A 17,206-nucleotide genomic window follows, 5' to 3' on the forward strand; every position below is an offset into this window, starting at 1 on the left:
GACATTATTTCAATTAGGGGATCAAACATATGTTCCTATGCTCATTGATCTCAAGCTTAGATTCTTCCAAAAAGCAAGCTTAGTTCACCTTCATATCAACTTCCATATTGTTGATTATGAGAATGTGATAAGAATTCCTAAAATGAAAAGATGCCATTAAACCTCTGATTATGTGGAGTACCCTAGCAAGAGAGTTGTTTTTTGGATTGTTTTCACTGTTAAGATACTCGATCGTAATCAATGGGTCTCCTAAGATGATCATGTTTTCCACACTCATGTCTTTGGCGATGAATAAACCTTGTAGGAGGCCATACATCTTCGTTTGGTTGTTAGTTATTCTTCCCAGGCCCCATGAAACCTTTACTTCAATTGTTCCATCATGATTAATTAAAATCCTCCCCTGTGCCACTCCTAGAGTCTTCATGTATTCACTTAAAAAGTTTGCAAAACTAATACAACATTACAATAATATTTACCAAAAAATTATAACTCATTATATCATTAATAAGAGTTTAAACCTAAATGGTGAAAATAATAGCCATTCTATTCAATCACCTAAAATGACCCAATTAACAACTTCAATCTCTACTTATCACTAATTTTTCTTTCTTTCTAATTTTAACTAAATTTCAAATATATAAATAAAAACACTTTTCCATCCTGATTCTTTGATACCTTATATATAATTTAAATTAATATAACAAATCTGAAGTGATTTATTTAGGAGAATGATTTAAGGCAATAGATATATAATAATAGTAAAAGGATATAAATATATATCATATTCTGATTTTAAAATATATATTTTTAATATTTTTTAATATTTAATTAAAATTCTAAATAAATCCAATCTTTTATATTTTAACATCCATACATCCCATATAATTTGCTTAGTAACCACTATCATCATCACTAATTTATCAATCATGTATTAAATTATTTAAAATATAAAAATAATTTAAAATATAGAATAAATCAATTTGATACCCTTACTCAACATAAGAGTTTTATATGGATGCAGATTTGAATTAAATTATTTATGTAGGTAAAACCTCCTTTTTCCCACTTAATTTTTTCTTTTTCCATTATTAAAAAGTTAATCAAAACATTATATTATTTGAATAAATTTTAATGAAATTAAAATTATTTAATCAGATTGATTAGTTTAATATTAAATAAACTACTTTATTTGTACAGATCTTAAAGTAAAACGGAATTATTGGACCAAAAAGTCATTAACAACAATAATGTGGGAAACAAATAATAAAAATAAAAAATATAAATGTAATTTGTTCCGCGGGTGCCTCGTGATTATTATACCTCGCCAGCAAAATACATGACGCGTTATTTCCGATTTCCTAACGAAAGGTTTTTGCCCACTGTATATCTATACCGAATTATAATTAAAAAAATATTTTAGAAATTGAAACCGGCCAGTGACGTGGTGTACCGTAATGCATGGATGATGATGATGGATGGGTGGATGTATCATGGTCATGCCATGTATGGATGGGATGCCATAGCCATAACGTGTGGATGTTTCTTTCCTCGGTGCTGATTTTTAATACCTCTCGTCTTCAAATGTGGCTTCAAACCCTCGTTCGGTCTGCACCATTGGCCTTCAAATCTTCCATCGTCTATCATTTTCCGCTTTGCATCGCCCTTTGCTGAGCGTCTGAGCGTTTCGGCCAGGCCGTATTGATTCTTTTTTCCAGATCTGCGCATCCACTTTGGCGGTGTCGGGCGGTTTTTTCGCAGAGTTTGCTTCTGAGGATCTGCGGAAATGGTAAGTCTCTTTGTTGTCCTTAAGATCTTGAAATTCTCCCTTTTTCGTAACGGCTTATGCAACGTTTTTGTTGTGTAAGGGCTTTCAGCCGTGGATTTAGGTTTTATGGGCCTTTCAGGGTTTAGATCGGTAAAGTGAGAGTCACATATGCTCTATTGGGTCCGTGCACCTGTAGATCTCTGGGAGTGAAATTTTAGTCCGTTGCATTTGGTTGATTCAGTTTGTAGAACATCAGATCTCCGCAAATTGGAATTTGATATTTTTGATCTTCTTGATTGAGTGATCGGGATATTTTATCGATTGTATTGAGCATCGGAAGTATGCTACGGCATGGACAATGCGCAAATTATGCGTTTCCCGTGTTTTTCGCGATCTGTTTTGTTGTCTTGAGTTGGTTGCAGTATTGGCCGGTGCTTTGATGGTTGATGGCTATTGTTGTCGCTGCTGGAGCATTCGATTTGTTCATTTAATTCTGAAGTTTTCTTTGTATTCTATTAAATATCTGTGATCTTTATAGGGTTTGATTTAGCAACAGAGGCTGAGACGTCGTCGATTGAACATTTACAGTTAGGTTCTTGACAATTGGTTTAGTTTTTTGTTTGCCGGATTCTAGAACATCACGACTGTTAGATTTGGCAATGGGAACCTGTAGTTAGATCTGATTTTGCTTATCTATCATATGCAAATTTTCATTTTCCCATTTTGCTCGAATCGCCACAGTTATTCAACTCCTAGGGCACTTGAATTTTGTATTGCACCCTGATTCTTGATTAGATTGTGTTTAGACATTGTATTTCCTTTTCCTTTGCCCAGCTCTGCCAGGTTATATGATTTTTCATTTTTTTTTCTTAACCTCAAGATGAATATAATCTGGCACTAGCAGATAACATTCTCTGCGTAAAATTTCTGTTTCGTAAATTATTTGAGCATTGGGGGGCTTTCCATTTAATTGGCTATTGTAGTTGGCCATTATATTTGATATTTTTTGGGTATTCTTATTAGTGCGAGAGAAGGTCATTGTTGTTTTGTATCTCTGTAGGGTGGAATTTTTCCCTTGATCTTACTTTGAACATGGATTGCCCATTTTTTGATATAATTTTTGTTTGCTTGAAAATATTGCCTCTTTTTTTCTTCCTTCAAAATCAATCCTTCCAGGGTTTGTTATACTGTTGATAGGTGAAGGTTTGCTGTGTATTAGTTAAATGTTGCATGTTTTTGCACCTATTTGGTTAGATTTGGTGGACTTGAACTAATGAGGCTTTTTTCTTGTTTTGCATTATTTTTTTTTATTGCACTGATAAGGGGAAAATAGATCTAGTGTTTGTAATTTTGTGTGTATGTATGGCTTATGATTTTGACTTTGTTCCATTGCACTCTGTCCGATTATCATTATTTGTTGTGGACCTGGAGTGCCAAATCATGTATTCCTATAATTATTTGTTTTCCTGTTTGTTGAATGGGATTGTGGACCTGGAGTGCCAAATCATGTATTCCTTTCATAAATATTGAAAGATATACCTGGAATATCACACAGTGAGGACCATACAAATATACTTGGAATATCCACACTGTGAGGAACATACAAATAATTACCCTGACTATCGGGCAATGCCACCAGTCTGAGAGATATAGTTTCCTTCCCACCCTAAACAAAGCGAAACTTAAAAAGGTTCTTTTCAAGATAAAATTTATTAGTAATCATCATCACAGATAATGTTGCAATGTCTTCCTTCTCTTAATATTCTACAATATACAATTCCCTTGTTACAAGACAAAATGGAAACCCTGCATGAATCTCAAGGTAGACTCTCTATAGGACATTGTAGAGAGGTATTTTTGTTTGTGTAACATTGTTATGATTCAACAGCTTTTGATATTTAGAATTATCACATAAGAAAGATTTATATTCCTTGATATTGGGCACAAATATGCTTTGGTTAAAGAATTGCATGCATCAACAGATGCTTCAGACATATGGCATGAGGATTGACAATGTCAAACACATGCCAAAACTACAGACAATTGTCTCGTTACCTGTTTGAGTTATATATAATGATAAATTCTATGTCAACCATGCAATCACTTGTATGTATCAGGATTATGGTATTTGGAACCTACAATGTAGATTGCTAGTTGGTTCCTTACCTAACTTTAGAACCCCGAGCAAAGCTGAATGAGGTTCTGAAAGGTTTTACTGGAGGTATGGCCCTTGTGGCTATAAATAGCTGCTCCAAATTTCCAAGAGTCTTAACTCAGCTCAGGTAAGGCCTTGACTAAAAGGTGAACCCAACTTAATTGCAAACCATTATCCTGTATTTTGTTTGTCATGGCTGATGGATATATATTGTTTTAAGGATTGTTGTACCTTGTTATTTCTCTTTTAAATATCAAATTTTAAATTATCTCTTATTTGTTTCTATTGTGTTGTATTATTTACCTTTTTCCATTACTTTGACATGCTCTCATTGTTTTAAGAATTGTTGTACCTTGTAATTTCTCATTTAAATATCAGATTTTAAATTATTGCTTGTTTGTTTCTATTGTGTTGTATTATTTACCTTTTTCCTCTACTTGGATATGCTTTGTTTCACAAACCTGTACTACTGTTTGTTTATCAGAAATTGTTATATTTCATTGCACTGTGAATAAACATACATGATAAGTGCAATGTCTTCTGGGGGCGATGGATAAGGAATAAAAAACCATCTTGAATATATCGTTTTAATGTATTTTCTTACTTGATCTTGTTTGGTTAGTAATGTTACTGGAATGTTCTTTATGATTACAGGCCAACGCAGCATCAGGAATGGCTGTTGATAATGAATGCAAGATCAAATTCTTGGAGCTGAAGAGCAAGAGAACCCATCGTTTTATAACATTCAAGATTGATGAGAAGATTCAGCAGATTACTGTGGACAAGATTGGCTCTCCTGGCCAAACTTATGATGATTTCACTGCTTCTCTTCCTGAGAAGGAGTGCAGATATGCTGTTTACGACTTTGACTTTGTGACAGAAGAAAACTGTCAAAAGAGCAAAATATTTTTCATTGCATGGTAAAACACTATAGTGTTGACTGTGACATGGGTGCATATTATTTTTTGTGTATATTTTATGTCCTGTATAATGAGGTTACATTGATGGCTTTTTTCCACTGTGTGAATGTGTTTGCCTTTCTTTTCTTTTCAGGTCTCCTGATACTTCCAGGGTCCGAAACAAGATGCTGTATGCAAGCTCCAAGGACAGGTTCAGGAGAGAGCTTGATGGAATCCAGTGTGAAGTTCAAGCAACAGATGCCTCTGAGATAGGCATTGATAACATCAGAGACAAAGCACGCTAGATAGCTTATGCTTTGATGTTTGCATTATAGGTTGTGTGGATCTGAATTATGATTTTCTGCTTGGTTGTCTGATCAATTCTTGATAGGTTCATTGTACTGTGACCGTTGGTTATATAAGTGTTCATGATTTATGTTTGAGATCAGCAGCAGCATGTAGCATCTCTTCCTATGGTATGCAGCTAGTTAGTAGTAATCAGTTGCCAGTAGGGCGGTGACATATTATTTATGTGACTATTTGTAATGTCGATTATCCCTTATATTAACTTTTGGGATGGGGGATGACTTGGGTTGCTTTTTGGTAGTATTTGTATGTGGCTGGGAAGCTGCTCAGCTGCTGCCTTGCTTCACTGAAGGGATTTAAGGACAACACCTGTCTTGTTAATATTAATGGAAATTAAGTATCCAATACTATATCAGAACATGTAATCAGAGGTTTGGGTTGAGAAAGTAGTAAGTGACCTTTTTATATATGGAATGCTTCGTGCTTTTTACGTTGAAGTGAGATAGCAGAATGAAGTGGTATGGAAAAGACTAGGATTTGCTTTGTCGACATTAACTGTTTTTGATTGGTATAAACCTCGGTGTTAGGGAAAGTGTTGTGATTGTTTAATTATTTAATTTTTGTTCTAATGTGTTGTTTTCTTCTTGCTTTCATCCCATTCTTACATATCCCTTTCTGCGCATACTGTTTTATTATATTTGAATATGAGAAGCATATTGCAAATTTAAATCACAATGTTTTTTTTGCTTATGTTCATTCGCTGTTCTGTTGTGTTGTCTGCCAGCTGGGGTTGTGTTGATTGATATTTGTGAACTTATTGGGGAATTGCAAATATATTGTTTTGATTCTATTAATGGAATTATCAACAGAACTATATGTTTCAATCATATTTATGCTGTTTTTCTCTACAGGAGCATTTTGAACACTAGTGTGTGAGACATTGTCTATGGAAGTTGATTGCTTTTCAGCAGGAGATTTGTGTTAATGATTATTGTTTCTGAGAGATTATTTTGTTTCCAGACCTAAATGTTTTGTTTGAAAATAGGTAGTTTAGAATCTTCTGAGGTAGAGAGAACAACACGAGTCACAGGTTTTCGGGAAATTTTATAACCATTCACTGTATAGCTGCAACAATTAGTTTTCCACCCAAAGCAGCCTTGCAAGCACCTGTTATAGATGTTAAATTTAGCAATATTTCTGAATGGTTTGCTAAGCACTCTTTCGGAGAAGCACCTGTTGATCTACTGATAGCCCACAAGCATGCACTGTAGATCCACTTCAAGTTAGTTATCATCTTTGACAATAAACGACTATAATTAAATACAAAAGGTGATGGACAAGATCAGATAATATTTTAGGGTAATCTCATGGATGGTTGCAAAGGCAAATAGAAACATCGGGACAATCACTTTATCAGCTAAAATGGGCTTTTATTAATTCAACAAAAAGATATACATAGGACTTTTACAAAAAATGCCTTTCTGAGTACTCTCATCAGGTCCATTTGTGATTTCCTCGTCACTGCCATATGTGAATCTAATATTTAGGTTGACTCATGTTTAGATTAAATGCCTGTGTTGGCCAAATTCACCTCGTCCTTGGACTTCTTGTTTTCGAAATTGATGGTGCTTTGGATTATGTGGTATAAAAGAACTTACATGCAAAAGTCAACTCAAAGCATATTTTGAAGCTGAATTCCAATATCATTTATCCTCCCACGTTCACGCTCTCTTCTAATGAAGGTTTGTGTTAAAATATCCATCAAGGATTCTTCGCAGGTCCTTGCTATCGCACCTGTAACTCGTCTTGTTGTGACAAGGTAAACTTTTAGCTGTCGTTTATGGAACATCTTCAGAATATGATGAAAAGGATCGAGATATCCACTGCTGTCTTCCGCTGAGATTTGTTATTTTAACCTTTCCAATGGTCTCAGCTAGTCACTATTTGAAAAACGTTCGGAGCTCTCTTTTATGTTCCCACTTCCTCTCCATATCTTTTGGGGGCATTTTTCTGTCTTCCATACTGCACATTGTTAGCTAGTATTTTCATTTTTTTCATTCTTTACAACACTATACTGTTGTGTGGGCTGCATGGCCTGACATATATGTGTTGTTTGGTTTTGTTATGTAGATGAACCCCCGATTTCTGCAATTTGCCCGGGGTAATGTGGAGGTTGGCTTTATTTTAGGCACTCCCCCCAATTGGTCATCATGCCTTTATCTGAATGCGTCTCAAATATTATTGATGCCTCTTCGTATGGATTTTTTAACCCTTGAATTCTGTCTGCCTCTTTGTTTCACTGGTCAGCGATCCATAATTGTCTTCCTAGATGTTAGCAAATTATATTGTGATTTTTTGATTTTACCTTTCTTTCCAACACTTTCCAACACTTTCCTGTTGTGTGGGCTGCAGAGCCTGCAAAATTATATGGCGTTTTTTTCTTCTTTTTTGTTTCATTTTATAGGGGGGTTATTCAAGAAATTTCCTTATTTCAGGCACCCTTGATCATATTGGCTTTACTTTACCTTGACCTACAAAGAAGTACGTCTCAATGGATTTTATAGTCCTCCAATTCCTTTCTTCCCATATTCACTGATTTGCCTGGTTCTCTTATCTTTTTAGATAAACTATTTTCTTCGTTGTCGTTGTGAACTAGTTTCATTCTTAGGGGCCCTTATTCGTCGTGTTTTGTCTGTGCTGATTACACTATCACAAATCCTGCGAAGTCCACTTTATGGGACACACTTTTAGATTGATCCTGCTTTTTGGTCTCTATAGCATCTTTCAGAATCCTCTGCATTCCACACTATCTATTATTTACCCTCGCATTAAATAGCTTTGAAGTAAAACTGGTTCATCTGCGGACTGTCAAATCTGAGGTTATTTTAGTGTCCTGATTTTTAATCAAACAGCACCCCGGTTCATGTTACTTTAGGTGTTGAGGTTCTACACATTTTTTGTTTTATTTTGTTAAAATGTGATGTTATATTAGGCACACTGCAATCACATGCTTTTCACAGAATATGACACGCTTTGTTATGATGTATGTAATTAAGTATTTGTGTCAGCTTGCGTGTGCAAAATCCCAGTACTCTGAAATATTATTTAATCACATGCCCTAACTTTGTTAAATGCTTTACATTTGTGTCATTAATTAGTGCACTCGACATTTCTTTACCATACTAAAATGTTACGAAGTGAAATTAGGCATCTTTGAGCGCTCTAAAGAGACGGCATGATATTGTGAAGTATTTCTATAATTGAGTGCTTTTAAGGTCCGGGCCCCTGTTAACTTATAAAAAAGTCAAAAGGGCCTTGGTTAACTTCAAAAAAGTGAAAAGAAGTGAAATTAGGCATCTTTGAGCGCTCTAAAGAGACGGCATGATATTGTGAAGTATTTCTATAATTTGAGTGCTTTTAAGATCCGGGCCTTGGTTAAGTTAAAAAAAGTCAAAAAAGGGCCTTGGTTAACTTAAAAAAAAGTCAAAAAAAGTGAGATTTGTAATAGACTTCGCCTCATCGGCCAGGTGGTATCAAGGTAGGTAAATTGAATTCCTCAATTCATCATGTATTAAACCGGGGTCGGGTGATTAGTAAACAATTTATTTAAACCATAAACATGTCACAAAGTGGGATTTAAACCATAAACATGTCACAAAAGTGTGGGATTGTGGGATTATTTGGGTCATTAGTAAATTTTTTACGTAAAGCATAAACATAAACATGTCACAAAGTGGATTTGGATCTTGACATAAACATGTCACAAAGTGGGATTGAGTGATTCTGACGTATTGTGGTTCACCACTCTTCTGACTAAATGGGCTATTTGCGATTGAAAAGATTTATTTGTAATTGACATTTGAAGAAAATCTATAACGAAAACAATAAAGCAAGAGACTTACTTCCCTTGCTTGGGCAAGCAGGGAGTTCTCTCGTCGATCTTGAGCTAACCCTCACCATATGAATAGTGAGTGACTTCGTCCCTAAAGTAGCAAAACTTGATACGTTGGGAGGAATTAAACATGTTGCAAAACTTATACGTTGGGAGGAATTAAACATGTCACAGAGTGTGGGATTATTTTGGTCATCAGTAATTTTTTTTACTTGAAGCATAAACATAAACATGTTACAAAGTGGTATTTGAATCTTGATAAGTTAAGAGGGATTATTTGGGTCATTAGTAAATTTTTTTACTTGCATGAACATAATCATGTCACAAAGTGGGATTTGATAGGTTAGGATAATAACGTCTCAATTGCTTGAGCTACACCCAAGTCATTGACTTTTCTATACATAACTTAACACAAGAGGGCACATGCTTTTTTGCTTGTAATATGCTTCCTTTGTTGGGAGGATGTTTTCTCCATTGTTTTTCTTTGGGTCATCTTGTTGTTATGTCTTCTCGTAACATGATTTTCTTCTTGACCTCGTCATTGAGGGTTTGATTTGTTTTGGTGAATTGTTACCCTTCCCTTCTCTCTTCATTGTTTGAACCTCTTATTTTTCTATTAGAGTGGGAGTTGTCTATTAGAGTAGGGGCATTGGTTTGATTGCGTTGCAAATGTTGGTTGTGTTCTTTTGCACATGTTGATTGTTTGCATGGTATGTTTTATTTTTATCTGAGTTGATGTAGGCTATTACCTCTTTTTGTAGTTTTTAGTAAAGTAGCCATAAAACACATAATTGATTTGTAATCCAACTCTTGTTAATTATGAATTGGTTAATATTGTTTTGAATTAGTTCGAAGATTAGGTTATCTTAAAGTTGTCATAGGTGTGGGAGATGAACTAAAATGAAGGTCACTCTAGGGATATACACTATAGGGTTCAGACTAGAGATTAGGTTACGATCCTTGGATTATAAAGTAAAAAAATTATTAATCTTTCTATTAGAGAAGCCCAAGACTAGAGATTAGGTTACGATCCTTGGATTATAAAGTAAAAAATCTATTAATCTTTCTATTAGAGAAGCCCAATACATTGCAAGCAAGAATTTGATTATCTTATTATCCTCTTGGACCTATAAGATACGATTAAGTTTGGAGATTAGATTAGGATCCTCCTTTCACTAGAATAAGAGACAATAAAGCCTTGACCACAATTCAGAAATTTAGTAATTTGTGTATTAGAGAAACCTATTAAATTGTAATTAAGAGTTTGATTAAATTATTTGTTGGTTTATTCCATGATAAAGCTTTTATGATTAGGGTTTGGGAGTTTACTTCTTCCATCTTAAATATTGTTCACTAATTCCTCCATTGTTTTTGTAGCCACAGTGGTGGTGTCCATTGTTTAGTGATTATCTTGTACTTTATGACTTTCATGTGGTGACATAGGGATGAAGTTTGAACAGTAACCATGCTAACATCATACTTTTTATGATCACCCTTTATTGTGTGTTTTAGTTCTTAGCTGCCATTGACGCTATTACTCATCAATATTTTTAACTCTTCTTGTCATTGCTACCAACATTTGTTGTTGTCGTGAACGATTTACCATGTAGAATGATAGTTGTTTTCCTTGTCATGGGGAATGATATGAGGCATATTCGATGTTGAATCTAGAACAATGAGAAATTATATCGGTCTGTGGGATTTTACTGTAAAGTCAATTATTTATACAATTTCCATTGTTTGCAGATAAGGTGTTGGTGGTGGTAATGGTTTAATTAGTTGTTTTGTGTTGTAAGCTTCATCTTTTTCATGTATAAAAATTAGAATTAATTTGGCATTTTCATGTTATATTGAACCATTTATTTGATCTTGAATTTTTCGTGTTGCATTGAACCATTTATTTGATCTTGAATTTTTCATGTTATATTGAACTACTTTTAGAGGGCAAAATTTGAGGAAAGGTTTGCACTTACAGATTTGATTTCTCTCCACGCTTGATAGATCCAAAGTAAAGATGGATCTAGTTGGGATCAAAGAGTAAAGAGGGATCAAATCTCTTGAGGTGTAAATCATTTTTGGTGTGTAAAACTTGAGGAAAGGTTTGCACTTTGAGAGCTCTGATCCCTCTCGATGCTCGATAGATTTGAAGTTAAGGTGGATCTAAGTTGGTTTCAATTGTGGTTGATCACACAATTTAAAAATCATTAACACTATGTTTATGTATATGTTTGAGATTAATTCAATCATTTGAAATTTACTCATTTTTTTTAGTTAGAACCACGTTTAGAGTGCAAAACTTGAGGAAAGATTTGCACGTAAAGATTTGATTTCTCTCCACGCTTGATAGATCCAAAGTTAAGATGGATCTAGGTTGGGATCAAAGCGTTAAGAGGGATCATCAAATCTCTTGAGGTGCAAGGGTGAAACTTGAGAGATATGATTCCTCTTGATGCTTGATAGATTCGAAGTTAAGATGGACCTAAGTTGGTTTCAATTGTGGTTGATCACACAATTTAAAAATCATCAACACTATGTAAACAATGTATATGTTTGAGATTAATTCGATCATTTGAAATTTACTCATTTTTCTCAGTTAGTTGAATGAGTGTTATTTAGAAAGATTCATGCCAATTTACCTTCTTTAATTTTTAGTATAGTGACAATTTGTAAATGATAAAAAATGATGTATATGCATTTTTTTCCCCTCAGAAAAATCGTAATTTTTTATTATAATGGAAAATTACACGCTGTATATCCCATTGGCATATGCCGTACGAGTGAACATAGTAAAAAAAAGTAGCAAGTTTGTACATAGAACCCAAGAAGAGTGTACCATCATAGATCAATGTGCATATACAAACTTGATTACAAAATTTTCAAAAAAATATTCAGTTCTGTGAGTCTCTGTTGCTGATGTCTCAAAATACTATGATAAAATTAGGGCCGATCGGCCCTTTGTTGATTTTGTTTTATATATGGCCTATGATAGGATTGATAGGCATGTAATGTCCTTGTCTTTCCTCCAGTGTCAACCATTCTCCTTTGGGATGGTGCGCTACCTCTTTGGAATACTGATCCGCAAATGTGTTGTGCTCCCTGTGAATATGAGTAAATGAAATTTGATCAAAATGTGATTTTAAAAATAAAGCATCATCCAATATGTTCCTAAGAGAGTGAACATGGCATGCAATGGTGCAATTGAATCAATTTATCACAATCTTAGAGTCCCCAAAGACTTGTAATTTTTGATAGTTTTGGTTTAGTGCAAAATATGATAGATGCTGAAGCGAGGTGACCCTAAAAAGATCTTTTCATGAGATTAGTGCCGGTTGGAGTCTTATCCATGATCATATTCCACATGAAGAGGCGGGTGCGAGGCAGAGCTTTGAGTTTCCATATCATGCACCACCAACATTCCAGAGAATTGGGTTAGTGAGCAGCATGGATGATAGGGTATCCCTCTTTAGGAGTATAAGCCAGTTCATCCTCATTGTCCCAGAGCCTCACATGTGATTCAGTTAAAACAGTTGTATAATGCCTCATGCTAAGATCATCAGCGTACATCCAAGCTTGTTGATAAATGGAAGTATTCAACTGGTCCCCAATATGGGCAATGGAGACCACACCTTTGTTGTTAAGATATGTTATTAGTTCCGGAGGTAGATTGTTCATGTTGCCATAGCCAATCCATGGATCAACCTCGATGTGAACAACCAAACCATTGCTAATTCACCAAGTTAGCCTGCTCCGAATAATGGGGAGAGTTTGAATGACAACTTTCTAGATGATTGAAATTCCTTGTTTGTTCCAAGTTGGTAGTTGGACCCATTCCATGATATTTCGTGGCCAAATGTATTTATAAAAAACAACTTTTGTCCATAAACTTTTGTCCATAAACTTTTGTGCTTCAGGAGAAGCCAGCCCAGTTTGGCCACAAGTGCATGAGCAAAGGCTGAGAGATCCTTGAGGCCCCAACCCCCCCATTTTTTTGGGACTGCAATTTTGCTCCATTTAACCCATGCAAAGTGTTTTCCATCCTTATGCCCCTTTCATAAAAAAATGTAGCATATTCTTTGAATCTGAGCTAGGATACCTTGAGGAATCCAGGCAAGAGACATCCAAAAGACTGGGGTGGCTTCCAGAACAGATTTAATAAGCACTAGGCGTCCAGCTCTAGACAGAAGTCGATGAATCCAGTTGTTCAATCTTCTTTCGACCTTGGCAACTAACCAGGTCCAATCAACTATTTTGTATCCATGAGATTTTATTCGAAATCCCAGGTAATTTAATCCATCCAACTGTAGTCCCTGGAAGGGGAACTTTGGATATGCATGATGTAGTTCTTGTGGGGAGCAAGCCGATAGGGTGATGGTGGTTTTGGGTTCGTTTATTTCCATCCCTGATGCTGAGCTGAATAAACGCAACACCTTAGAGAGAGTAATGTGGTCTTGGATGCCACCATTGAGGAAGATAAGAATATCGTCCATGAAAAGATGTGTGAGTATACATTGATCCGTGATCTTGAGACCCAATAGCCTCCCTACCCTTTTTTCAGAGGAGATTAGCTAGCTTAAACCTTCCATTACAATCAAGAAGAGCAACGAGGAAAGTGGGCAACCATGTATAAGTCTCCTCTCTGCATGAAATAAATAGGAAACAGATCCATTTATGAGAGTACTGAACGAGACAAATGTAATGCAACACATGATCCATCTAATGAAGGGAATAGGGAAGCCCAAGGGAGTTAAAATCATCTTGATATATAGCTAACTGACTCGATCAAAGGCCCTGGAGAGATCTATTTTTAGTATGGCACCTTTCAGTTTCTTCAACGTGGAGTGGAGGGCTTCCTGGGCAGTGCCAATAGCTTCATGGATCTGATGATTGTGGAGAAAGGCAAATTGTTCAGAGGATATGTTGTCGGATAAGATCGGCTTGATACGGTTTGCAATGATCTTGGCGATGATCTTGTAAAGGCAGTTGCAGAGGGAAATGGGCCAGAAGTCACTAAAGGATTTTGGGCAGTCTGTCTTAGGAATTAGGGCAATGAAAGTGGTATTATTGGCTTCATACATTCTCCTAGAAGTTCTGCATTCCTTCGACCTTGGAGAGTTATATGAGTAATAATTTGAATATAATAAAATAACAATGTTGAATGATGAAAAAAGTGCATTGAAACCAATTAATGTACACCAATATTAATGCATTGATTTCAATGCACATGTTAATTTCTAATTGCATAAATCTAGATTAACAAGGAGCAATCAAAACTCTTAAGGTGCAAACCTTTCCTCAAAATTTACACTTTAAGTGGTTTGCACCTAAAGATCTTTGATCCCTCTTGGTTCTTGATAGATCTGAGATTAAAATGAATTTAGTTTCATTTTAGTTGTGGATGTTCACATTAGCAGTTTGGTTAAGATGAATTTGGTTTCATTTTAGTTGTGGACGTTCACATTATCAATTTTAAGACATACTCGAGGCTTGATTACATCATCAACATGTATTAACACCATTAAAACTTTAACACCACTTTAATTTATTTTAAACAAATTAAATAATTATATATAAAATAATAAATAAATATTTTATGGATTTTATAATAAATAATATTATAATAACTTCAAAATATTATAAATGGAAAGTAAAACAAATATATTCCGAAAACAAAATTTTAAAAATGTGAATAAAACAAAACCTGATATAAAATATAATATAAAAATAATTTAACAAGCCTAAAATATACTCTTCTTTCTTCTTCTTCCTTTTTTTGGGTTAGAATTGATAATTTTTGAATTGAAAAATCTTATTTTTTAGTGTTTCAATCATGAATTTAGGCCTAAATTTAAACAGAGAGTAAAGCAAACATTCTACAGTGGATCATGGTATCACCTTGAGAAGTGAAAGTCAAAATTAGAACCTCTGCACGTATTTCAGAAATCTTTAGAAGTAACATTGGAGTCAAGCATGATTGCCCTTTATCCCCTACTCTTTTGTCTATATATTGATAAATTTGAAGAGTGGCTAAATCTGCAAGGTGGAAATGGTGTTCAGTTGGGGGAGTTTGTGATAAAGCTTCTTTTATATGTTGATGATATTATATTGATTTCTAAATTAGCCCATTGATTGCAAATGCACTTATATGCCCTTGAGCATTTTTGTAGAGTAGTGGGGATGCAAGTCAATACTAGCAAGACCAAAATAATGATTTTCTCTAATAAAAGGAAGTAGAGCCAGCGTACTTTTTTCTTTCAAGACAACATTCTTGAAGAAGTAAATGAGTACAAGTACCTTGGGATTGATTTCAACAACAAACTCAATTGGGAGGACTGTAGAAAGAAGAAAATTTTAGGAGGGTGGAAAGCATTATATGCTCTTCAAAACAGAGGTAGAGAGGAAGTTTATGGGATTGGAAAACGATTAAAGTGCTTTTTGGACTCCTAGTTTGTCGAGTAATGCTATATGTGTGTGAATTGTGCGGCTCATAAGATATCTAAAAAAAATTGAGCAAATGAGAGTAGGTAGATGGCCTAATGTTATCTTCAATGAAGTTATGAGTGAAAGAAAAAAAACATGGATGAAACAAAACTTCACATGGATGCAAAACAGTTGGGTAGAAAGAAGAAATATTACATTGAGGAATTCAACTTTACGTGTGATCTGCAACAAAAAGAGTTCATTGGAGCTAGCATTTCGTGGAGGGAAAATGTTCTTATTGCTCAATTAAAGACCAACTCACATCAACTTCGGTGTGACACAAGATGGTGGAAAAGGCCTAACGAAGCTTGGGAAGAACGAGTGTGTACATTTTGCATGTCTGGGGCTGTGGAATCAGAAAAACATTTCATTTTGGAATGTGATGCATTCAAAGACATAAAGTTATGAGAACATGTTAGCATCAATTTCTTGGCATTGTCTTTTAGTGAGGGGACTGTTGGAAGGTTGGGCTAGTTCATCATCAATTGAATCCAAAAAAATTGAATTGAAAAAAGTGAAAAATAGGGAACTAATGGTCTCATAGACTATTTTTCGTCTCGTGAACTTTAAAATATCATTTCATTTCATCATAAAAAAACATCAAATACACCAAATTCCACAACTTAATGAGCAAAAATCCTCAGAATACACCAAATTTCTCAATTTAATATACTCTTTAAAAATTCCAACTAGATTTAACCAAAAATTTACTAGAAAAACCAACTTTTTTTGAAAAAATATATCAACTATTTAAACTAAACCATTCAAAAACATAAAACACCAAATAAAATAAAATAATAAAATAATAACAAATAAAAAATAAAATTAAATAAATAAAATAAAATAATAAAATAATAACAAATAAAAAATAAAATTAAATAAAAACCATTCCAGAATCACCACTTTCTTCATACCTCCCTTTTTTAATTATGCGCCCCTCCGGCCACTATCTCCTCATGTCTCTTATTTTTTCTTTTGGATAAGTATCCGCGGAGGGATACAATTTTAAGAATCATCGACGTTTGTTTGTTTGTTTTTATTTATTAAATTTATTTATTTTATTTTATATATATTTTTATGGGTTCGTTTGTAAAATTTTATTTTTGGTAATTTGTTCGTTTATAACAACATTAGTTTTTTTATCGGTTTTTATAATATATTTACTTTATGTTTTTATTTGTTTTTTAATAAATTTGTTTTATTTATTTTTAACTTATTTTTAATATTTTGTTTATTTTAAAATGAAGGAGGAATAGTTGTTTTGTTAGGTTTAATTTATATTATCTTAAAATAACACATAAAAGTTTATCTATTATTGATAAACACATCACATGATCTACATTTACTATATTTTTGGTATTAGATTTCCAGATTATAGATTTTTCCTTTTTTTCCCTTTTTTCTTGTGGATGTCAATCCAGTAAATAGAAACGTCAAGAACAACTATGGGTGGGAAATGACATCATTTCTATGAGATAATTCCATAGTCGAAGGTTTTGCCATATTTGTTGTTTCTTTGTTGTTGCTTGAATGATTTGATTCATGGGTATGCTTTTGCCACTCATTGTTGAAGCCACAACTATGGCAGAGTCTTTTTCATTTTCATTTGACAGATGGTTTGCCTCTACTAAGGGATGGGATGGTTCCACATGAGGTTGGGCTAAGTCTGAAGGAGTTGATTTCGTGGTAGATGTCTTTTGTTGCTGTGAGTT

General features: G+C 34.3%; 1 protein-coding gene across 1 annotated transcript; it reads left to right on the forward strand.

Moving 5' to 3' along the window:
- Window positions 1–1,569: 1,569 nt before the first annotated feature.
- LOC149179402 (actin-depolymerizing factor 6-like) lies at window positions 1,570–5,592 on the forward strand. Its single transcript, XM_089420646.1, has 3 exons — window positions 1,570–1,786; window positions 4,575–4,840; window positions 4,974–5,592. The coding sequence occupies exons 1-3, from the start codon at window positions 1,784–1,786 to the stop codon at window positions 5,122–5,124; spliced, it is 420 nt and encodes a 139-aa protein (XP_089276772.1). The 5' UTR covers window positions 1,570–1,783; the 3' UTR covers window positions 5,125–5,592.
- The last annotated feature ends 11,614 nt before the right edge of the window (window positions 5,593–17,206 follow it).

Source organism: Pinus tabuliformis, chromosome 4_1, assembly GCF_031772625.1.
Source record: "Pinus tabuliformis cultivar Carrire ecotype Pingquan chromosome 4_1, CPIR1, whole genome shotgun sequence".
NCBI classification, from domain to species: Eukaryota; Viridiplantae; Streptophyta; class Pinopsida; order Pinales; family Pinaceae; genus Pinus; species Pinus tabuliformis.

Coding starts and splice junctions, on each gene's coding strand:
- LOC149179402 (XM_089420646.1), top strand. Junction 4,841..4,973: donor AAAATATTTTTCATTGCATG/GTAAAACACTAT, acceptor TTTTCTTTTCAG/GTCTCCTGATACTTCCAGGG.